Source organism: Pleurodeles waltl, chromosome 9 (assembly GCF_031143425.1).
Source record: "Pleurodeles waltl isolate 20211129_DDA chromosome 9, aPleWal1.hap1.20221129, whole genome shotgun sequence".
NCBI classification, from domain to species: Eukaryota; Metazoa; Chordata; class Amphibia; order Caudata; family Salamandridae; genus Pleurodeles; species Pleurodeles waltl.
In genome coordinates, this window is record NC_090448.1 from 26,930,727 (window position 1) to 26,954,998 (window position 24,272).

The 24,272-nt window shown below is 47.9% G+C and overlaps 1 protein-coding gene across 2 annotated transcripts in view; it reads left to right on the forward strand.

Annotated features, from left to right (window-relative positions):
• Window positions 1-24,272, forward strand: part of LOC138258878 (laminin subunit beta-1-like) — a 382,113-nt gene that overhangs the window by 192,164 nt on the left and 165,677 nt on the right. For both annotated transcript variants that reach the window (XM_069206183.1, XM_069206184.1), the window contains exons 10-14: window positions 946-1,134; window positions 1,675-1,854; window positions 4,468-4,580; window positions 6,298-6,377; window positions 15,720-15,876. In XM_069206183.1, coding sequence (XP_069062284.1) covers window positions 946-1,134; window positions 1,675-1,854; window positions 4,468-4,580; window positions 6,298-6,377; window positions 15,720-15,876 — 719 coding nt within the window. The remainder of the gene's footprint in view (window positions 1-945; window positions 1,135-1,674; window positions 1,855-4,467; window positions 4,581-6,297; window positions 6,378-15,719; window positions 15,877-24,272) is intronic.

Sequence of the window (24,272 nt, forward strand, 5' to 3'; positions counted from 1 at the left end):
TGAGTTGATTTACCTGACCCCTGGTCCTCTGACCCTCAGGTGCCACACAGACCTTAACAGCAGGTTCTCAACCAACCGAGCTATCAAACCAATTGTAGAAACGCTGAGTGTCAAAGGGGTAACAGGAACCAGGAAGTAGAGAGTATAGGCAGCGCCCCCGGAACTATGCGATTGTGCGGCCTTGGCGATTCTCACATAAGTGTAGATTTGCAATCATAAACCTTCATTAGCCGCATAATTTGCCAATTTTAACCCAAACAAATGTTTCTTGCTCAAACGGTTCAACAGTTATTAAAAATGCAGCAACACTGGTTAATGCGCAGTGAAAGGCCCTTCACAAAGCTGGACTGGTCACCTTTTTGTTGCTTATTGTTATATTTGGGTATTAAAAGTGTACTAATGAGGTTCAACCAATGCCCAGACAGGGTTACCAAGTTTAAAAATGATGAAAGAATGAATTAATACTATTACAAAATGTCCCCGCATTATGCCGCATAATTTGCCTTTTCTTGCTGCGTAATTTACTCAGCCCTGCTATATAATTTGACCCTCTAATGCCGCATAATTCCAGTGGCCCTGAATACAGCAGTATCTGATGAGCCACGCCCTACCCAAACACCCAGGGGTCAAGAGGAAATTACCAGAGGAGGTAGGTCACAAGGCCTGCCATCAGAAGCAAGTTTAGGGTTGATGGTTGCATTCATTCAGTAAACTTTACATTCATGAATAGTCAGTCCCTTGACTTGTGCATGGTCATGATAAACCAGTGTAACATGGAGTGTTGGATCGTCGCAAGACTGAGTGCAGGTGTAAGTGAGCGTCAAGTGACGTTATGAAAGGTGCAGTGTGGCGCGTGTTAGGCCTTGGACATCTCTTTAACCTATGACGTCAAGATGCTCCCCAATAGAAAGCTCCTAATCCTTGATCATTCGGGTTCTCTTTCAGAGTGTAACTGCAACAACCACTCGCACCGCTGCCACTTCGACATGGCCGTGTACCTGGCAACGGGGCGCGTGAGCGGCGGGGTGTGCGACAACTGCCAGCACAACACCATGGGCCGCAACTGCGAGTTGTGCAAACCTTTCTACTACCTGAACCCCCGCGCGGACATCCGGGCAGAGAACGCGTGTATACGTGAGTCCACAGCTCCTTTCTCCTGATCACATTCACGTACGCACACACACACACACACACACACACACACACTCTCTCTCTTGTAGTTAGGTAAAGATTTCAGTTAAAACGTAACATTTCAAACTAAAGAAAACACTGAATAGTTAACTCAAGTAACTATAAGGTGTGTCCCCACCATGCGTAGTGATGTCATCAATTATGTAATTTCAGATGTTATCAGAGGTAATCAATGATGTCATTGAACATGTCTTGAGTGATGTAACATGTGAGGTCATAAGCAGTGCATGATGAGGATGCAAGTTATAGTTACAAGTTAACCATGCCCTGTGAATTTCAGAGTTTTTTTTTAGCTTAAAATGTTGCTTTTTATGGTTATCAAAAAATGTTAAATTTTAACTGAAGTTTCACCTGACTATAATGTCACTTTAACCTTAGTTCAAAGAGCCTTGGGGTCCCAACGTCAGGACACCCTTGTAAGGCCCAGAGAATCTGCTGAAATACCAGGACATGGAGTAAATGTGCTGCCTTTACGTTTTTCAGAATGTGACTGTGACCCGGTTGGATCCCTGGAAGGGGGTGTTTGTGACAGCCACACTGACGTAAACCTGGGCATGATCGCCGGGCAGTGCCGGTGCAAGGAGAACGTGAAAGGCGAGCGCTGTGACAGCTGCAAAGAGAACTTCTACGGCCTGAGCAGAAATGATCCCGCTGGGTGCCAGCGTAAGTATGGCAGCTGTGGCCTACAGTTTTGAACAATCTACACCTGGTCAGGTCATACCACAGAGCAGTGCCACTCACAGTTGCCAGCTTTTGATTTCCTTCCTTAAACATCTGCTAGTACAGTAAACAAAGACAACAACCAAACAGCATTCATGATAGAACCCCAGACGTGATCTTGCCTTATCAAAGAGCTCTAGATATCTTGGAACCTTACAAAAGAGCTCTAAACATGATACCACCTTCTCACAAAAGTGCTCCAGAAATTATATCACCTCACCAAGGAGCCCAAGAAAGTCCCACCTCACCAAAGAGCTGAGGAGAGATAGCACCTTACCAAAGAGTTGCAGCTGTGATTGCATTGTCCCAAAATAGCCCAGCTCAGACATGCCAAAACCACCTTACCATGGAACCCAGACATGATAGAATCTTATCAAAGAGCTCCAGAGATCACAGCACCTGACCACAGGGCTCCAGACAGGACTGCTCTTTTCTAAAGTGCTCTAGACAAGACAGGACCTTACCAACAAGCTCCAGACTGGATTACACCTTACCCGATGATCCCCAAGCATGATAGCACCTTACCAAATTCCTTAGGAAAGTTAACACCTTAATCAAGGGCTCAGGACAGATAGCACCTTACAGCGACTTGAGATCCTTACGAGTTAGTAGTTGTGCTCTATAAATCCTGATTTGATTTGGTTTGATTTCGATTTGATTTGATTTGAAAGCACTCCAGATGTGACGGCACTGTACCAAAATACCTCAGACATGCCAAGGCCACCTTTCAAAAGAGATCCAGAAATGGAACCTTATCAATGTGCTCCGGCATTATAGCACCTTAGTAATGACCTCTGATAAGACAACGCCTCACCTTGAGGACTCTAGTCATGATAGCCTTTATCAAAGGAGTTCTCAGCATGATAGCACCTTACTAAGGAGCTCCAGACATGGTAGAACCTTAATAAAGAGCTCCAGATGTGGTAGAAACTTACCAACGAGTTCCAAACATGGTAGCACCTTACCAAATAGCTCCAGACATGGTAGCACCTTACCAAGGAGCTCCAGACAGGGTAGCACCTTACCAAAGAGCTCCAGGAATGGTAGCACCTTACTAAAGAGCTCCTGGCATGGTAACACCTTACCAAAGAGCTCCAGACATGGTAGGATCTTACCAATGAGCTCCAGACACGAGAGCACCTTACAGAAGAGCTCAGGACATGTTAGCTCCTAACTAAAGAGCTCCAGACATGATAGAACTATACCAAAGAGCTCCAGACAGCGTTGTACCTCACCAAAGAGCTCCAGACATGATAGCATCTTACCAAAAATCTCCAGACATGGTAGAATCTTAACAATGAGCTCCAGACATGAGAGCACCTTAGCAAAGAACTGCAGAAATGGTAGCACCATACCAAAGACATCCACATATGGTAGCACCTTACCAAAGAGCTCCAGACATGGTATTACCTTAAGAGCTCCAGACATTGTAGCACATTAGCAAAGAACGTCAGATATGGTAGCACCTTACCAAAGAGCTCCAAACATGATAGAGCCATACTAAAGTGCTCCAGACATGGTAGCATCTTACCAAAGAGCTCCAGACATGGTAGCATCTTACCAAAGAGCTCCAGACATGGTAGCACCTTAACAGAGAGCTCCAGATATGGTAGCACCTTACCAAAGAGCTCCAAACATGATAGAGCCAAGCTAAAGTGCTCCAGACATGGTAGCATCTTACCAAAGAGCTCCAGACATGGTAGCATCATACCAAAGAGCTCCAGACATGGTAGCACCTTAACAGAGAGCTCCAGAAATGGTAGCACCTTACCAAAGAGCTCCAGACATGGTAGCACCTTAACAAAGAGCTCCAGATATGGAAGAGCTCCAGACATGGTAGCACCTTACCAAAGAGCTCCAGACATGGTAGGATCTTACCAAAGTGCTCCAGACATGGTAGCATCTTACCAAAGAGCTCCAGACATGGTAGGATCTTACCAAAGTGCTCCAGACATGGTAGCATCTTACCAAAGAGCTCCAAACATGGTAGGATCTTACCAATGAGCTCTAGACGTGAGAGCACCTCACCGAAGAGCTCAGGACGTGTTAGCTCCTTACTAAAGAGCTCCAGGCACAACAGCATCTGACCAATGAGCTCCAGACATGAGAGCACCTTACCGCAGAGCTCAGGACATGTTAGTGCCTTACCAAAAAGCTCCAGACATGATAGCATCTTACCAGTGAGCTCCAGGCATGAAAACACCTTACTGAAGAGCTCAGGACATGTTAGTGCCTTACCAAAATGCTCCAGACATGATACCACCTTACCAAAGAGCTCCAGACATAATTTCAGCTTACCAATGAGCTTCAGGCTTGATAACCTTTTGTCTAATGAGTTCAACCCCTTTCCAATATATCTCCAGAAGTGATAAAGCTCATGGGTCCCCTACATGAAGATATCTGGGACATCTCTTTTCATAAAACCCCCATCCATTCAAGGCCCTTAACAGATAATCTGATTGTTCACTCAGAAGGACGGTGTGGTCCTCCAAACATGGGCGCAATAGAAGTGCTTTCATCTGCTTAGCTTCTCACTCTCGTTTACTCTTTCGACAGCCTGCAGTTGTGATCCTCGAGGAATTGTCACAGGAAACACACCCTGTGACCACATCAGCGGTGACTGCTACTGCAAGCGCTTTGTGACCGGAAGGTTCTGCAACCAGTGTGTGGTGAGCTATCTCCTATCCTATTGTTTCTGTTCTCTTGGCTTTAGTAACAGTGAGAGTCGGTCGGAGAGTTGTGAGGGTTGATCCAGGAACCATTCTTGGTACACAAGTGGGTACTTGTAGGGGTGGCGCCAGTAAACTCTGCCACGTGTTGGTTGGCTGAGTTTTTGCCGAACACCGTGCTCCAAGCAGAGTGGCAAAACTTTGTGAACTCCGCCGGCTGAGTGGAGTTTACCACCCACCCCTAGGTGCTTGTTGACCTTACTCTAGGTTACCTTTCCAGGCTCCCCAACACTTCCATACTCACCACGTCAACCACCTTGAGCCTGCGCGTCACCGACCCTGCCTGGTCGATCACTGCATGCTCTCTTGTGGCCCATTTCGTGCTTGAGGGGGATCTCGTGAACTTCTGAAGATGGTGCTTTGCGTACACCTACGTACATGGGTACAAGCTGACACTGACAACTCACGAGCATTGTATATGTAACTGCATACATTACTTACCTGTCTTGTAACTGTTTCACATTCTTTGAGTGAGTGTCTATGCTACTTGGGTTTAACTTGGGAGTGACACCACACAAATCACACATGCACACCGTCCTGGTTTTCACAAGAGAGGTCAACTGGCATGACCATGTGTATTTTATGCATTTATGCATGTTTTGCAAGAAATACATGAAGTTGAGAAGACAGAAACTGGGCCCAGACCCAGTCAGATGCATCTTTGATTAATTTCCGCTCCGTGCAGGTGTTCCTGTCCCAGGTGTGCCTGCTTGTGGTGTCCGTGTAAGGGATGTGCTTGTAACACCGCAGGCACCACAGGAGCGGAGGCTGACCGAGAGGTGTTGGGGTGCTCTATAACTGTGTCACTGATTTGAGTGGAGTAAAATTTGTAATAATTTTGTAGAAAATCACTTATTAATTCTGGGTGAAAGACTCTATTGAATTCAATGGGCCTAAAATGGAGAATGGGCAAGGTGCAAGGCCTATCTAATGAGTAGACGTGATGTATATTGGAGGTCGGTGTTAGAACCTTCTTGCCTGCATTGTGTGCATTCAGTAATAAACTGTGTCAATGACTGAGGCTCAGGCTATCCAGATAAGACATATTTACGTGCATTAAATCTATATGTTGGCTCCGGCCCTTCACATCCTAAGCTGGTCACCCCTTAGTAAATTTTCCTTGGGGTAGCTTTCACGCAACGAAACAAGACAATACACTCTTCACACATCCCCCCAAGCCACCCAGCTGTCCAACCCAGGGCCCACCTATAGGGCAGTGGCTGGGCCCCTAACACCTGTCCCCTTATTCAGTAACACCACTTCAATACCCAGAAAAGAAAAACAAAGAGATGATAAATGGAATGCATGAACTGATGTTAACCACTGGGTGTTATTCCAATCCACTGCTTTTTGCTCACTGTGCTGTCACACCAAGGGGCAACCATACGCAAGGTAGCCTTTCATCCCACAGAGGACAGTCCTGCCCCAACTGTTAGGCCAGGACCCCCTTACTGGGGAACATAAGTTCCTCCACAGATGTTTCTGCTGTGTAGGGCCCTATCACTAAGGAACAACCTATGTCATGTGGCCCCGGGGCGTGGCCATGAGTGTGGCTACCAGCAGCTACCGTGGTTGGGATTAACCATGGATTCCACCCATCACTTTCTGTTGTTGTTTTTCAGTCTCTCATACATTGTTGCCTTTTCTTCTCCAACAGCCTGAGTTCTGGGGACTCAGCCACGACATCGCCGGCTGCCGTCCATGTGCCTGTGACTTTGGGGGTGCTTACCACAACAGGTAGGATCAGAGCCCTTTAAATTTGGGGGGGGGTCTTCCTTTGCACTTTTATTCCAAACACGACGCACAAAGGTCAAAATATGCAAGCTATGAAATTGTGTATAAACAACTCCAGGTAGCGCTTTGAAGTACAGTGGTTTACTTATCATATGTGGTCTGTGACGTCACCGCTGGTGTTTCTTCTGCTAAATACTGGGCGTCAGACTATCACTGAGAGGATGGAACCCCCAGAGGCAGTCTGGACCCCACCAGATAGAGAGGGTGCATGGCCTTAAATAACTCACTTCAGTGGTTCCCAACCTTTTGACTTCTGTGGACCCCCACTTTATCATTACTGGAACTCGGGGACCCCTACTGAATCATAATTCAAATCCAGGGTCCCCCAACTGAGTCATTACTGAAAACTGGGGACCTAATCTGTTAATATTATTTAATTTGCTAAGCAGCCGCGGACGCCCTGAGGGGGCTTCGCGGACCCCCAGGGGTCCCCGGACCACAAGTTGGGAACCACTGCATTATATAGTTTCCCACAATCATTACACCACATTGGGGGTGGGGATGCACGTATCCACTGCAGGGTTAGTTTATGGTCTGGCCTAACACTGCTACCTACCTCTGCCGGCATCCGGTGGTTAGTGGGCACCCTATCGAAGACTGTGGCTTCAGTCCCTCAGGAAGTGAGACTCCTCAATGCTCGTAAAAGGCACTAAAACTACTTGTTCATTAATGTAACATCTGTGCTTCAAGACTGGCTGCACATCTGCCCTCAGGTAAATGCAGGGGTGACCACAAGGAATCTCAAAGACGAGCTAAAGTCTTAGGGCCTGATGCACTGGCGGCTCCTTCCACATCTAAATTCGTTTTATTTATTTTAAAGGCCACAAAAAGCCAACTCCAGTAAGAGCCAGGAAGGTAATACCATCCACATATAACCTAGTGACAGGCAGAGGTCATATCATGGTCAAACATCAATCAATCAATCAATCATAACATTTGTAAAGCGCACTATGTACCCGTCAGGGTTTCGAGGCGCTGGGGGGGGGGTGGATGGGGGGTGGTGAGCTGTTAGCGGTCGAAGAGCCAGGTCTTGAGGAGTCTCCTGAAGGCGAGGAGGTCCTGGGTCTGGCGCAGTGAGGTGGGGAGAGAGTTCCAGGTCTTGGCGGCGAGGAAGGAGAAGGATCTGCCGCCGGCGGTCTTGCGCTGGATCCTGGGGACGATGGCGAGGGCGAGATTGGCAGAGCGGAGTTGACGAGTGGGGGCGTAAAAGTTGAGTCTGGAGTTGAGGTAGGTAGGTCCGGTGTTGTGTAGAGCCTTGTGAGCGTGGGTGAGGAGTTTAAAGGTGATCCTCTTGTCCACGGGGAGCCAGTGGAGGTCCTTCAGGTGAGGAGAGATGTGACATCGGCGGGGTATGTCAAGGATCAGGCGGGCGGATGCATTTTGGATACGCTGGAGTCGTTTGATGTCTTTTGTTGGGATGCCTGTGTAGAGTGCGTTGCCGTAGTCAAGTCTGCTACTGACGAGGGCTTGGGTCACCGTCTTTCTGGTTCCTGTTGGGATCCACTTGAAAATTCTGCGGAGCATTCGAAGGGTGTTGAAGCAGGAAGAAGAGACGGCGCTGACCTGTTTGGACATGGTGAGGGCTGAGTCCAGGATGAAGCCGAGGTTTCTTGCGTGGCTGGCTGGGGTGGGTGGGGGTCCGAAACCGGTGGGCCACCAGGAGTCGTTCCAGGCCGAAGGGGTGCGCCCGAGGATGAGGACTTCCGTCTTGTCGGAGTTGAGCTTCAGGCGGCTGTCGTTCATCCACTCGGCGATGGCTTTTAGTCCCTCGTGGAGGTTGGTTTTGGCGGTGAGCGGGTCTTTGGTCAGGGAGAGGACGAGCTGGGTGTCGTCGGCGTAGGAGATGATGCTGAGGTGATGTTGGCGGGCCAGTTTGGCGAGGGGGGTCATGTAGACGTTGAACAACGTAGGGCTGAGGGAGGATCCTTGGGGGACGCCGCAGATGAGGTTGGTGGCTTTGGAGCGGAAAGAGGAGAGTCGGACTCTCTGGGTTCTGTCGGTGAGGAAGGATGAGATCCAGTTTAGGGCTTTATCCTGGATGCCGGCTCCATGGAGGCGGGTCAGTAGGGTGCGGTGGCAGACTGTGTCAAAAGCGGCTGATAGGTCGAGGAGGATGAGGGCCGAGGTTTCGCCGTTGTCCATTTGGGTTCTGATGTCATCTGTGGCGGTGAGGAGAGCAGTCTCGGTGCTGTGGTTTCGTCTGAAACCGGATTGAGAGGGGTCTAGGATGGAGTTGTCTTCGAGGAAGTGGGCGAGCTGTGTGTTGACGATCTTCTCGATGACTTTTGCTGGAAAAGGGAGGAGAGAGATCGGTCGGAAGTTTTTGAGGTCGTTGGGGTCAGCCTTGGGTTTCTTGAGGAGGGGTTGGATTTCTGCGTGTTTCCAGCTGTCTGGGAAGGTGGCGGAGTCGAAGGAGAGGTTGATGATCTCGCGGAGTTTGGGGGCGATGATGGCGTTGGCTTTGTTGAACACGTGATGAGGACATGGGTCCGTGGGGGAGCCTGAGTGGATGGTGTTCATGGTTGTTATTGTTTCGGTGTCGTCCACGTGGGTCCAGGCGGTGAGGCGGCAGGCGTCTGTGGAGATGTCAGGGGTGGGGTCTGGCGGCGGAATGGCGTTGAAGCTGTCGTGGATGGTTGTGATTTTCTGGTGGAAGAAGGTGGAGAGGTCGTCGCAGAGTTTCTGGGAGGGCGGGATGTCGTTGGAGTTGGCGTTGGGGTTTGAGAGTTCCTTCACGATGCCGAAGAGTTCTTTGCAGACGTGGGCGTTGTTGTTGATGCGTTCAGTGAAGTGGGCGCGCTTGGCGACTCGGATCCGTTGGTGGTGTTCACGGTTGGCATTTTTGAGGGAGGCGAGGTTGTCGGGTGTGCGCTCTAAGATCCACTTCTTCTTGAGCTTCTGGCAGAGGCTTTTGGAGGCGGTCAGTTCGTCTGTGAACCAGGCTGGTTTTTTCTTTCCTTGGTTGGCGGTGGGTTTCTTGAGTGGGGCTAAGGTGTTGGCGCAGTCGAGGATCCATTGATGGAGGTTGATGGCGGCAGTGCTTGGGTCGGTTGAGCCGGGTGGAGGGTCTTTGACGAGGGTGCTGGTTAGTTGGTCTTGGGTGATTTTTCCCCAGCGGCGGTGAGGAGGTCGAGGGATGCGGTGGTGTTCGGTGATTTTCGTATAAGAGAAGTGGACGCAGTGATGGTCGGTCCAGTGGAGTTCGGAGGTGTGGCTGAAAGAGATGTGGTTGCTTGAGGTGAAGAGGGGGTCAAGAGTGTGTCCGGCGATGTGGGTGGGAGTGTTGACCAGTTGACGGAGTCCGAGGTTGAGGAGGTTGGAGGTCAGAGATGCGGTGTTGACGTTGTTGTTATTTTCCAGGTGGTAGTTTAGATCTCCCAGGAGGATGTAGTCTGGGGACGCGAGGGCGTGGGTGCTCGCATGGTCGGCGACGGTGTCGCTGAAGGGGGCTCTTGGTCCTGGAGGGCGGTATATGAGGGTTCCTCTGAGGGTCGTGTTGGGGTCCGTGTGGATCTGGAAGTGGAGGTGTTCGGCTGTCTTGAGGGTGTCGTCCGTGTGGGTGTGGATTTTGAGGGTAGATTTGTGGGCGATGGCTATTCCGCCGCCGATTCCGTTGGTTCGATTTCTTCTGGTGATTTTGTATCCCTCCGGTATGGCGATTGCGATGTCCGGGGCCGAGGAGTCGTTCCACCAGGTTTAGGTCAGGAAGGCCACGTCAGGGGCGGTGGTGTCGAGTAAGTCCCAGAGTTCGATGGCGTGTTTTCGTGCGGAGCGTGTGTTGATGAGGATGCAGTTCAGGTGGTTGGTGTTGGGAGTTCTTGTTGTTGGCTTCGCCGTTCTGTCGTAGGAGAAGTTGCAGGTGCGGCAGGAGAAAGGTCCTTTTGTGTGCTTCGGGGTTGCAAGGAAGCACTCTGCTGAGGGGCCGGGGTTGAGTGCGCGGAGTTCGTTGGTTGAGTAGCGGACGCGGGTGATGCGGGGGGCGTGAGGACCAGGGGGGGTGGCGCCTGGCGCGGTCCAGGCGCAGACGGGCGCAGACGGGCTTGCCTCTGGCGCGCCCGCTGCACAGACGCGCAGCGCCAGCCATTAAGAAGGGAGGGGGGAGGGAGGAGCAGCTGGGAGGCGGGAGGGAGCGGCGAATGGGGGCGCGAGGGGGGCGGGGCCGCAGGGAGGCAGCGGCAGGGATCGGAACGCTTGGGGGAGCGCACAAGGGGCAAAAAGCACAAAAAACGAGCAAAATTAAAGGCAATCACAATAGAAAAACACACAGTATGAAATACAGTAATGGCACAGTACACAATCGGGGAGACAGCAATCAGGGGGGCACAACGGGGGCAGAAGCGCCGGCGGCGAGGCGCAGAAAAATCGGAAAAACAATCAGAAAAACAACTTACAGGACGTCGGAAGCGGCACACGGGTCAAGTGGAGCTAGGCAGAGCCCACTAGACACCAGGGATGAGGCGCAGGAGGATGCCTGCGGGTGGAGGAGGGCCTCGAACACGCAAACAGCAGCGTGGTCGGGGGACAGAGGCAGGAGGCAGCAGGTTGGTGCTGCTGTCGTGGGGGGCGAGCTCAGGAACATGGGTCATCTATGGGGAAACCACTTTAAAGGCGGTTTATCAACGTTGCAAGAATGGGGGTGCAGGGTGTTTAAAACATACCTTCCAGCAGGGGAACCTCAGTCCCTCGCACGTGCCTCTCTCTCCCTGAGCCCTTGTGCCCATCGGTAGATTCCTACGAATCCCATTGATTTCCACATTTTTGTTTTTGACACTGTCTTTATTTTGTATTTATTTCACATTTTGATGTAGTGCTCACACCATGGCTTGTGTTAGGGCATTTCACACAGTACTCTATAGATTACAAGAAACAGATAGGACACTTTATAGAGTCATCTGTAGATTACGAGGAATAGAAAAAGATTACAACTGGGTGGTATGAGTAGAAACTGCAACAAGTGAAAGGAGATTTACACATCTTGGTTGAAAGCAAACCGTGGATACTCTGGTTTAAAAGTCCCTAACAAACTACAGAAGGAATATCTGTATTATTAGATCAGGAAGAGATGGAAAAGGCACATTTTTAACAGCTGTAGAGTTTGCAACGTGTATGTTTCTTGAGGACACCAATTAGTTTGCAACCCCTCGTTCACTTTACACTGCACCTGACGTACTAATTAGTTGCACTGCAACTGTCCTTGTGCAGGGAGTTGCAACATTCCTGCCTCATTACTATTCATGAGGTAGGAGTCCTACTGCCATTTCCTGTGAGTGTCTACAAATACAGGGAGGCCTGCCAAAGGACCTGCCAGGGACAGCAGACCTCTGTTGGTCCATCACATGGAGTGCCAACATTTTTAGGTCGTGTGGCGAGCGCTCTGGCTTGTTGTAATCTATCTGCGGGCTTTTAACCACACCCACCGCTCAGACATCACTATCACTCGTTCATGGGCTTGCCTTTCAAAAATCCTTTGTTATCATTGGTAATGCTTTACGTTTGTCCCTCCTTGGGGCAGTTTTCTTACCGCCTTGGCCATTGACCCTGTTACATGGATAATTGCATGTCTGCCGACACATTTGACTGCGAGCGAACTTATTTTTCCTTTTGTAGCTCCTTCGCGCTCCTGGAGGCCGTGGCGCTTTGAATCGGCTAACTTATGTCAACTGTTTTACTTTTCATTTTCAATTTATGTGGCAAGAAAAGTCCAGTTAGGAATTTACAACACCAATAGCTCTAACTTGAGCAAACATGAGACCCACTGCATTGCAAATGCTTGTTTAATGTAGCCCCGGTTCCCTAACTTAGTGTGGCCATATTTTCAGAACCCAAGACTTGGAGGGCATAGACATAGAAGGATGACTAGAACTCAGCATCCACCAACGTAGAACTAGACTGCCATATCTCACAAACTTATAAAAAAAGTCTACAGATAGAGACAAAACCAGACTAGCGTTTAAGCACCTAGTTCCACTTCAAAACACTTTGACCAACCAAGGGAAAAAAGGAGATCTTAAGTTGCCCACATCACATATAAGCAATTCATTTCGTCTAGTTTCCTTTGCATTCTGGGACACGTAGTTCTATATAATAATAAGGGCACACCGTCTCCTGGTATTTTTGTTAACATTTCTATCTGTATTTTAGGCATATTTATTTTTTGCCCATCTTGTTGATATTTGCCCTTGTTTAGTTTATATTTTTGTGAGTAAACTAGGTTGTAAAATGGTATATTTCCACATTTATTTAACTAATAATTATGCACTTACACTTCAATGCCTATCTTGTTTTAGCAAAGTAAGCAGCCAAATAAAATAAAACACACAAGTAAATATTAGCATTATACTCAGGGACACAGGAATTATGCAGCACAGGAGCACCAAATTATGCAGCAGGGTTTACTAAATTATGCAACAAGAAAAGGCAAATTATGTGGCATAATGCGGCACTTTTTTATAATATTACTTTATTATTTTGTAATTTTTCACATGGTAATACTACCTCATTAGTAGCAATTTTACAACCAAATACAGAAATATGAAACAAAAAGACCCATTCAGTCTTTGCGTAGGGCCTTCCACTGCACGCTGACACGTTGCCATCTTTTTGGGAATTTTCGGTCCATTTGAGCTAGAAAAAGATTTTTTTTTGTCAAAATCTGCAGATTATTGAGCATCTGACAGATTATGTGGCAAATGCGACAAATCCATAATTATGCAGAAAAATAAGCCACAGCCAAAGAATCGCATAATTCCAGTGGACTGATTATGCTACAAATATATGATGACATTTCCTTGTATTTAAGGAGATCTTATCCTGTTTTTGAACTCCCTATGCCAGTGGTTCCCAACCTTTTGATTTATGTGGGCCCCCATTTTAACATTAATGGAACCCAGGGACCCCCCACTGAATCATCATTGGAATCCGGGGACCCCCGCCTGAGTCATTACTGGAAGCTGTGGACCTAATTTGTCAATATTTGTTAATATGTTTTAATTTTCTAAGCAGTCACGGACCCCGTGAGAAGGCTTTGCGGACCCCCAGGGGTCTCCGGACCACAGGTTGGGAACAAGTGCCCTATGCTGTCCGGCCGCTCAGCTGCTGGCCTGGAATTTACAAAAGACAGCATGGAGATTCACTTACAAGCAGCCCAATTTTCTGTATTTTTCCACTTCTAAAAATAAATACAGACAGGAAACTCTTTGTTTTCTGTCTGAATTTATCTGCGAAAATCAGTAAAAACTGAAAAATGGGAGCCTTAATCATAATGGTAAAATAGGATGCCAAGTAGAAGAAAGCACATGAAAGAGGGAACTGTGAAAGCTTCTGGGTCTCTTTCTGCGGGGGCGGGGCTTTAGTGAGGGCAGATGGGTGGCCAGGGACCTGTGATAATTTCTTTTCAATTCACAGTGGGATTCAAAAAGAAGCGAAGGGGGCATTTTCAGAGTTCATATATAGAATTGTGAAAACCTCTGTCAGATGAAACTATTCAGAAATAAATCCCTTGTTGTGATGAGCCCCAGGGCCAGGCTTAGCTTTGCCTGATGGGGGCATGTGGCACTGATTCTCCCCTGTTAGAACCAGATGTGTTCATGGACGTCAATTCATCAAAATGCCAGGGGTAGCGGAAGTGACATCACATGCCCTTTGACCTCCACTTTCACTCACACACACATACTTACACATACACACAAATTTACTCTTACACACACACTGTCACATAAACACACCCCCACAAGCACAGAGACAACATACATTTAAAAGGATATTTTACTTAGCTCAGCTGCCATATGAGGGCATATTCCGTGAAACTATACCCCATTTTTACTACGCTAATAGTGTGTAATATGTTATTATTCACTATTAGTGTAATAAAAAATTGACAGAAAAGAAAGAGAGTGGAGCCCCAACTGACATCATGCCACTGTGCCCCTGGCACTGAATTTGCCATCTTTGAGGCCAGGGGTCGCAGAGGCAATGTCAGGGGTCGCAAAGGGCAAGCCAGGGGTTGCAGCTGCGACCCCTAAAAGACGTCATTGGATGAGCTGTGCGAGTGAAGGGTGGCACATCAGGTGACTCTTAGAAGAAGCAGCTCCTGTTCCTGGTGTGATGAGAGGGCCCTGGATACCTGAGCAAGTAATTAAAGTGCTCACTCACCGCACCTTCTCTGAAAAACCAGGACATATATTAATTTAACTAAAATGTGTTGGGACAGTCCTTAAAAAACATGCCACTATTCGGGAAATCTGGGCCATCTGGTCCCCCTACCGCAGAGGTCTTCAAACTGAGGAGTGGGCCCCCCTGGGCAGTCTTAAGTGATCCTGGGGGGACTGGGGAAGGCCAGGCTCTGGTCCTGAGAAGCATCATGCTTTGTTTTAAGTGGTTAAAATATGAGCAGCTGTGGCCACTTTGTAATGGGCACCACTAACAGCTTTTGCAATGTATATCCTGACAGGGGTGTGTGTAAAAGGGGTAACAGAACTTAACTGCAAAGCTTAAATATGTTTAGACTCATTTAAACAGAATACATGTGAAAAATTGAGGGTGGGCTTTATTTTTATTTTTTTTACACAGGGGGGTGGCACGGTATTTGAAGACCACTGCCTTACCATACCGGAATAGGGGCTGCTTTAAAAAAAAGGTTGACGTTCAGTGAATGACATCAAGGTAGCACGCGGTTGGAGCGGTCCCTTGGACCAAGGTGTGTTCCAGCAAAAGCCAAATGTGCGCATTCCCAAGGCGGGCGCTGCCCCTCAGGGACAGCTTCCATTTTGTGAATGAGATACGATTGACTTTAGGGAGTTCATATCATGCCAGTGGCTTTGGGTGGTAGGTGTAGACTCAAGCCCCTGATTCATTCCATAATCATTCAGAAGGAGGAAGGTGACGCCCCTTTAATGACACGCCTCTTCGTGCCGAACAGCAGTCAGTCACAAAGAACATTTTGTGTGTCGAAAACTGATTTCTGGCTCACAATGTGCCCTTTGTACATTAAGACTTGCCCTTGGTGGCTGGAAAACCTATCATTTTGTGAATTGAAGGTTTTGCAAAAGCAAAAGGACTTTAAGCACAAGCCCCTCTATTTCCAAAATTGTAAGCATGGGAACACTTAGACTTCCAAGAAAATTGAATAATTAGTTGTACACTTATGTGATATCTTCTTCCAGAAAGTGAACTCAAGCTCTGTTCTCATTGCTTCTCCTATCCCTGCTGGTTGTATGTACAGAGACCACAAGCACAGGTGTGTACACCCCAAGCCTCACCTCAGTCTCTTGGTCTGTCTCCCCTCAGGTGCTCGATGGAGAGCGGTCAGTGTGACTGCAGACCCCACATCATTGGCCGCCAGTGTGAAGACGTTCGTCCCGGTTACTTCTGCATGCCCCTGGACTACTACACCTACGAGGCTGAGAACGCGCGGGGCCTATCCATCACAGACCCGGACCTACCAGTAAGAAGCTGTTCTGTCTGAGTACGCTTGGTGGGGGCGGGCCTACTTATGGGGGGAGCTACTGTCCCATGACAGGAGCCAATCAGGGTGATAGGGGACTCGCAGGTGACAAATCCCTCCAATGGGGATGCTGCCCCTCATCACCAGCTGAAGAGTGAAACAAGATTTGCATTGGCAGCTTCATGCAAATCACTCAGATCAGTGCATACCCACTTCCAGGAGCAGTTAGGGATGCTAAATCGGGGTTACCGATAAAAAGTCCTGATTTGGAAAACGTTTTGACTGCTTCACGTGTGACAGGCGTGCGCATGGTCATTGGGGGTCTCCAGGAGATCTGCTGCTGTGTGTGGGTGTTTCTGGGGACTGCATCCACACTTAAGTGGTCACATAAACTCCACAGCTGCCCTCTGCTCATTAGAGAGACTTCTGTCTAGCAATACCAGGTAGTGGCAGGCAGCGAATAGAGGGTGCTCGAAGTTTTAATATGTGGCAAAGTTTCACCTGGTTCCCTATTATACCGGTCTGTACATTGTTGGGCGTGGTACCCAGTCCACCTCAAATGTGCCCAACTGGGGATCATCTCTTGAGAGTGTTAGTTGGTACTCAATCTGTTTAAGTCTTATTTCCACAAGTAATGTGATAAGTACTCAATTGGGAAAGGGTGCATTAAATTACACTGGAGTAAAAAATGTTGAACCTGGGAATTGTATGATCTTAAGAATGACAAAAAGCCCTGAATTTATGAAAAAGCGCAGTTCAAGTAGAACTTTGTGCCCATCTCATATTGTTTCATAGTTTTATCAGAAACAGGCATAAGTAACAGATAACAACATTGCAATTTATTGCCTTCTAGTGATGGCCGGATCGTCAGGAAAACTGGACCTCTTTGACATTGTTACCGCTACATTAGGCAGAGGCAAAAATACTGACTTTACGAGGAGATAGTGTGTTTTTTAGGTTTGGCATGAGCTGAAAACATGTGATCTCACTAAAATTATAAGTACAATATACTTGTAGGGGCTTAAAGCCAGCTCTCTTCATTCATTGGTCTGTAATTGTGTCCTTCATATAATTGGCAGATTCAACTTTGAGTGACAGCATTCTCTCCCATTTACAGGGAGCACATCCGCACACAAAATAGTTCATTTCAGAGCATGGGCTACCATGGGAATTCATGCTTTTTGGGACGAAAATTGTTTGCTTTTAGCTGCCGTTTTGCAAAAATGAAAAGAAAACAAAACAAGCATTGACAAAACCAAAAAAGCCAATGCCAGACTTATCGACTTTTCCAGTGCTTGTCTGTAATAATGGTGCATACCTTTCAGTCTTTAAAACCAATGGGTGAGGCAGGAGGATGAGAGGGGAAAACAGCAGTTGGTTTTGGGAGAGAAGGCGAAATCCGGGAAAGGACTTAATGAAAGGGAATGTTAAATGAAGGAATGAACAGAGTAGGGGACATTAGGAAGTACCAGAAATAGAAATGAAGAAAAGAGTGAATGAAAAGATGGTACAAAAAAGGTAGGAGGGTTGGAAAGAAAGAGATGGAGGAGGGAGCACTGGAGTGAGGGAAGAGGGAGGGGGTGGGAGTAAAAATTAGGGAGAGAGAAAGAGAAGGAAGGAAGGGAAAATAAAGGAGTAAAAGGAGGGTTGAATAACAAGGGAGGAGAGAAGGGAAAGGAATGCAATGAAAGGAACCAAAAGGAATAGAGGAAGATAAAAGGGGACAGGAAGAGAAAGAAGGGAGGACTGAAGTGTGGGGAGGAGCAGAATTAAGGGAGGGAGGAGAAGAGAAAGGAAGGAAAAAATAAAGTAAAGGAAGGAAAAAAGAGCAAGAAAGAAAAAGAAGGGAAAGGAGCAAGGAAGAGAATGAGGGGATATTGATGGGGAAGGACATAAAAGAGGAATATGGAAGGGGCGAAGGACTGGAAGGAAATGCAAAAGGAAGGAATGAAAGGAAGAAAGGATGAAGGAAGATGAAGGAAGGGAGGCTGGAGAGAAAAGAAAAAAGGAAATGAGAAATACTCAAAAGGAGGAAGAAAGATGGGAAGGAAGAAGAAAGAAAGGCGGCGGCAGAATAATGGAGGGAAATAAAGGATGGGGGAGGGACCAAATTAAGTGAACGAGGGAAGGAGGATGGAAGGGAAACAAAGAACGGGAATGAATTAAGAAAGGAGAAGGGGGATAAAGGGATGGACAGAAAGTGAATGGAAAGGAACAAAAGTGGAAAGGAGGAGAAAGAAGGGAGGATTGAAAGGAGGAAGGAGTAAAATTAAGGAAGGGAGGAGTAGGGAAAAAAAGGAAGGGAGGTGTAAAAGAAATGTAAACAAGAAAGGAGCAAGGAGAAGGAATAGGAGGAATAAGGATGGGAAATGAAGTAAACGAGGAATATGTAAGGGTGGAAGGGAAAGAAAGGGAGGAAATGCAAAAGGAGTAAAGTAAAATGGTAAAGTACGCAGGGATGAAGATAGGGACAGCAAGGAAGGGTGGGAAACAAAGTGAGAAAGGAAGGGAGGGAGGAACTATGGAAAGAAGGAATATAGACAGAAGGTAAGAAGAAAGACAGGCAGGTGGGCAGAATAACAGAGGGATAGAATGGATGGGAGGAATAAAACAAAATTAATTAAAGGATGGAGGGAGAGGGGTTGGATAAAGGAATGGAAATAAATGGAATGAAAGAAAGAGGACAATGAAAGGAAAAGAGGAAGAAAGTTCAGCTAATGAACAAAAGAAAGTAAAAGGAAATGTTTGAGGGAGAGGGAAAGAATAAAAGATAAAGGAAAGCTGGAAGGAAGAAAGGAGGAAGAGGTGGGCAGGAGGAAGATGGGAGGGAGGGAGGAAGGAAACAAGTCAGGTAAGAAGAGAAGAGTGTATGGGGAGGAAAGAAGGAAGAAGGAAGAGATGAAGGAAAGCTGGAAGGAAGAAAGGAGGAAGATGGGAGGAGGGAGAAAGGAAACAAGTCAGGTAAGGAGAGAGGAGTGAAGGCAGGTGTGTGAGGGAGGAGAGAAGAAAGAGATGAAGGAAAGCTGGAAGGAAGAAAGGAGGAAGGGGTGGGCAGGAGGAAGATGGAAGGGAGGAAGGAAACAAGTCAGGTAAGGAGAGTGGAGTGAAGGCAGGTGTGTGGGGGAGGAGAGAAGGAAGAAGAAAGAGATGAAGGAAAGCTGAAATGAAGAAAGGAGGAAGATGGGAGGGAGGGAGGAAACAGGTCAGGTAAAGAGAGAAGAGTGAAGGCAGGTGTGTGGGGAGGAGAGAAGGAGAAAGAAAGAGATGAAGGAAAGCTGGAAGGAAGAAAGGAGGAAGGGGTGGGCAGGAGGATGATGGGAGGGAGGGAGGAAACAGGTCAGGTAAGGAGAGAGGAGTGAAGGCAGGTGTGTGAGGAGGAAAGAAGGAAGAAGAAAGAGATGAAGGAAAGCTGAAACAAAGAAAGGAGGAAGGGGTGGGCAGGAGGAAGATGGGAGGGAGTAAGGTAGGCAGGAAAAAAGTCAGGTAAGGAGAGAGGAATGTATGGGAGAGGAAAGAAGGAAGAATGAAGAGATGAAGGAAAGCTGGAAGGAAGAAAGGAGAAGTGGGCTGGAGGAAGATGGGAGGGAGTAAGGAAACAAGTCAAGTAAGGAGAGAGGAGTGTATGGGAGAGGAAAGAAGGAAGAGATGAAGGAAATCTGGAAGGAAGAAAGGAGGAGGATGGGAGGGAGGGGGAAGGAAACAAGTCAGGGAAGGAGTGAAGAGTGAAGGCATGATTGTGGGGGACGAAAGAAGGAAGAAGAAAGAGATGACGGAAAGCTGAAAGGAGGATGGGGTGGGCAGGAGGAATATGGGAGGGAGTAAGGGAGTAAGGAAACAAGTCAGATAAGGAGAGAGGAGTGTATGGGAGAGGAAAGAAGGAAGAGATGAAGGAAATCTGGAAGGAAGAAAGGAAGAAGTTGGGAGGGAGGGAGGAATGGAGGAAGGAAACAAGTCAGGTAAGGAGAGAAGAGTGGAGGCAGGTGTGCGGGGGAGGAGAGAAGGAAGAGATGAAGGAAAGCTGGAAGGAAGAAAGGAGGAAGGGGTGGGCAGGAGAAAGATGGAAGGGAGGAAGGAAACAAGTCAGGTAAGGAGAGTGGAGTGAAGGCAGGTGTGTGGAGAGGAGAGAAGAAAGAGATGAAGGAAAGCTGAAAGGAAGAAAGGGGGAAGGGGTGGGCTGGAGGAAGATGGGAGGGAGGGAGGAAACAAGTCAGGTAAGGAGAGAAGAGTGAAGGCAGGTGTGTGGGGGAGGAGAGAAGGAAGAAGAAAGAGATGAAGAAAAGCTGAAATGAAGAAAGGAGGAAGATGGGAGGGAGGGAGGAAACAGGTCAGGTAAGGAGAGAAGAGTGAAGACAGGTGTGTGGTGGAGGAGAGAGAGAAGAGATGATTTAAGGCAGACGGTAAAGAGGGAAGGAAGGGACAGGTAAGAGAGGGAGGAGGAGAGAGATGGGGTGAGGGTAAAGGAGGAAGCAGAGGGAGAGGACTCAGAAGAGCAAAAGATGGAGGCCTCGCAGGTGCCCAGTGCTGTAGATACCATCAGGGAGTCTCCGTGCCAGAGCTAGGGCCTGTGGGATCTTGTGTCTGAATAAAGAAATGCTTCACTCTGGGGCCTTTACCTGAGCTCTGAGAGTTCAGAGAGCCGCACCCCCGCGCCCAACCCAAAAAAAGATCCATTTCACTGTGAATGGACCATTGTGCACACAGCACCCCTCTCTCTGCTGCAGATTTACGGCCTCTAAACCTCTGTTTTCTTACAAAACAAAAAAAAGGTACAGTATAGACTCGGTCAGACTTCTCCCTTTGAAAAAAGTCTTGCTAAGTGTGTTGAGTGCCAGGTGCTTGTGGCCCCTTTAAGAAAGATGCATGGCTCCCAAGGTTTTGTAGTAAACCGTGACTCTAACCCCTGGACAGTGGTTCAGGACACAGACCATTGTGTCGCTGAATCACTATTGTGGTGCCTTTCCAGGCAAGGGACAGTCTACTCCAGTGCTTAATTTGTAAATAAAAACGTGCCGGTGCCCAAATCTCTTCTCTTAAACCCACGGCTGCTGCAATTAAATGTGTGAGCACGGAATACCGAGGCAGCGTAATCCTGAAGCCATCTCGGGCCTCTTTAATCCATTTACAGCCACTCCCTGCCCCTTCAGCTCACTCTTGCAGCTTTCTGCTTTCTACCTTTGTGACGCTTTTTCGTTTTTCTCTTCCTCAGTCTGTCCCATATGTGTCTTTTGCTCGCAGCAAATGCTTGAAGTAGAAAAATAAGCTCCGGCCCTCAAAAATAAGTGCTGGTGCTCAGCACAGGGAACAATATGCACAAATTAAGCACTGGTCTACTCACTTCTACGTGGCCTCCCAAAATCCCTGGCGACTGGTGAACCTGCAGCAAGGTCACCTTTAGAGGTGCAGCAAGGTCACCTGAAGAGGTGGCCCGATGAGGACCAGGTGATCCCTTGGATTCTTGCTACACGTGATTGAGGATCATGGTGAGCTCTGGTAAAGTTGAATGTTCCGGAAGACAGCAGAGATTAGGTTATGCAGCCCTCAGAACTGTTACTGCTCACATTTAGGAATCAGTACCCACCACTCTAGAGAATGCTAGAAATTGGTTGCTCTCTGGCTCCCACGACTGTCTGAGTTTGGCACAAGAAGAAGGGCTACGCTGCAATAAATGTAAACGGTGAACAGGATCGAAGTGAGAAACCGCATAGACGCATTCCCCAGTATGCCCATGAGACATGCCAGAGATCGGGCACCGTCACCGTGGTACTCAACAAGGTGAGTCGCTCATAGCCACATAGAAGCTGAGGCAGAGTTTGTTGAAGAGCCGGGCACAGTGTCACTGCTGAGCTGCCACACTTTGTGAGAGCTCCCACTAGTACCGTTTGCATTATTAGTTTATGCACAGTTGAAAATATTGTGGCCAAGTTCACCTCACTGTTCCATGGAATGGTCTAACTGGAGAAGACCAGGGAAAGGCTGCACAGTCACCTCTTTATGCCCTGCCCCATGAACCCATCAGCTTTGGCACTTTCTGTTCCAAAGTAAAAGTAGGTGGAATAGGAGGATCAAAAGCAGGTGGATCAGGGAAAAGTAGAGAAGGTTCAGGGCTCACTGTCTGGTTGCCTGCAACTGTTGTTACCAAGAAGACCAAATAGCATGGGAAGGTGTGCTTATGTATAGACACCCGCCTACTCAATTAAGCCATCAAGCACCAAAGATAAATTAGTAATATATTAGCTTATTGCAGTTGGGTGAAATGGTTCTCAAAACTATATCTGAATTCCGACTGCCACCAGATGGAACACCACTAAGGCTGTTGGTGTGTAACTTCCTTCTTCACTCATGTTGGGCTCCCTTCTTCACTCATGTGGGGCTCCCTTCTCCACTCATGTGAAGCTCCCTTCTCCACTCATGTGAAGCTCCTTACTCCACTCATGTGAAGCTCCCTTCTCCACTCATGTGAAGCTCCCTTCTCCACTCATGTGAAGCTCCCTTCTCCACTCATGTGAAGCTCCCTACTCCACTCATGTGAAGCTCCCTACTCCACTCATGTGAAGCTCCCTACTCCACTCATGTGAAGCTCTCTTCTCCACTCATGTGAAGCTCCCTTCTTCACTCATGTGGGGCTCCCTTCTCCACTCATGTGAAGCTCCCTTCTCCACTCATGTGAAGCTCCCTTCTCCACTCAGGTGAAGCTCTCTTCTCCACTCATGTGAAGCTCCCTTCTCCACTCAGGTGAAGCTCCCTACTCCACTCATGTGAAGCTCCCTACTCCACTCATATGAAGCTCTCTTCTCCACTCATGTGAAGCTCCCTACTCCACTCATGTTGGGCTCCCTACTCCACTCATGTTGGGCTCCCTTCTTCACTCATGTGGGGCTCCCTACTCCACTCATGTGAAGCTCCCTTCTCCACTCAGGTGAAGCTCTCTTCTCCACTCATGTGAAGCTCCCTTCTCCACTCAGGTGGGTCTTCAGACATCTCATCAGTGGCTGACGCTTTCCAAAATGTCACACACAAGCTATAACTAGGCGTGCCTGGTCTGAGCAACATGACTAATGACACACGGATCTAAGTGCTCATCAGAAGGGAACGCTACACGAGACTCCGTGCCATACTCCAATGACATGTCCCGATATGTGTTAACTTGCATTGCAAAAAAGTTACATTTCTGAAGCTGAGCTTTTAGTTTTTCAGTTATCTGCTCTCTCCGAAAGGCGCGATAGCTGACCCTGAAGAGGTGCAAGATACGTCTGTGCGCACTGCAACTCCCTCTCTATGGTCTCTGCACGCTCACTCTTTGTGGAGTCTTGCATCCAACCTGGGCACTTGAACTCAATTATTGGCATGCATATGATGCATGGCAGTGGGTGGCAGATGGCTGAAAGATAAGAGTAAGCCTTCTAAGATATTATAAACACATAAATGTCTATATTGCTCTTCTCAAAATGACGGAACTGGTGGTAGCCAAGAGCTCTGTGGTGCGGTAGAAGTCCTGCCCCAGGCCAATGAGACAAGACATGGGCTTTGATGACCTCATGCCCAGCAAACTATGATAGCCACAAACAGAGAAGACGGCTATAGCGGTACTCCCATCTGTCACCATTTCCACAAATATCTTTATGGGCACCACTTCATGAGCACCGTGTAATACCGGCCCTCAGGACCTTTGTCCTGCAGTCGGCTTCCCCCCCACTTAGCCCCCACCCCCCACCACCACCTTCATTGCAGAGAGGGAAGGGTATTCAGAACCTTCAAGAATGCAATTTCACTTTCACATTTCCCCAACTTTTCAAGTGTCATAATGGGGACTGGGTAAACCCACTAACATGGAACTCTGGGAGTGACGTCATCCGTTCCGAGAGGCAGCGTTTTGTTGTGATTGCACGGTTTTCACAAAAGGTAACACAGAGGCTACTTTTTAGCAATGTATGGTTCAATGTATCTTTAAAATGTAAGAGTAGAAAAAAGATGGTAAAATCTGTATCCTGTTTCAGAGTAAGACAAACTGAGGGGCGCATGCGATTCAGTGACAATCACAATTCGGATGAATGACATGCCGCGCTACCCCATGGCTACCATATGACTCCGGGCCACGCCATGTTTATTTCCCGAGCTAGGAGTCCCTTCTCCATCCTTTCATCATGCATTTCTATTTGGAACCTTTCGGTCATTTCTTAATAGTCTGATTGGTTGGTTACCTGGGAGATTGTGATGTCATTTCTTCCTGTGCACGGATAGTGAAACCCAAAAGGGTCATTTGTGCAGGGGTCTTTGATTGGCTGCTTACCTAGGGTATTGTGATGTCACTTCTACCCCTTGCTTGGAAGTTGGAGGTCTTGATTGGCTGACCATCCTTTGGATTGTGACGTCAGCTGCCCCTGCAGTCTATAGAAGAG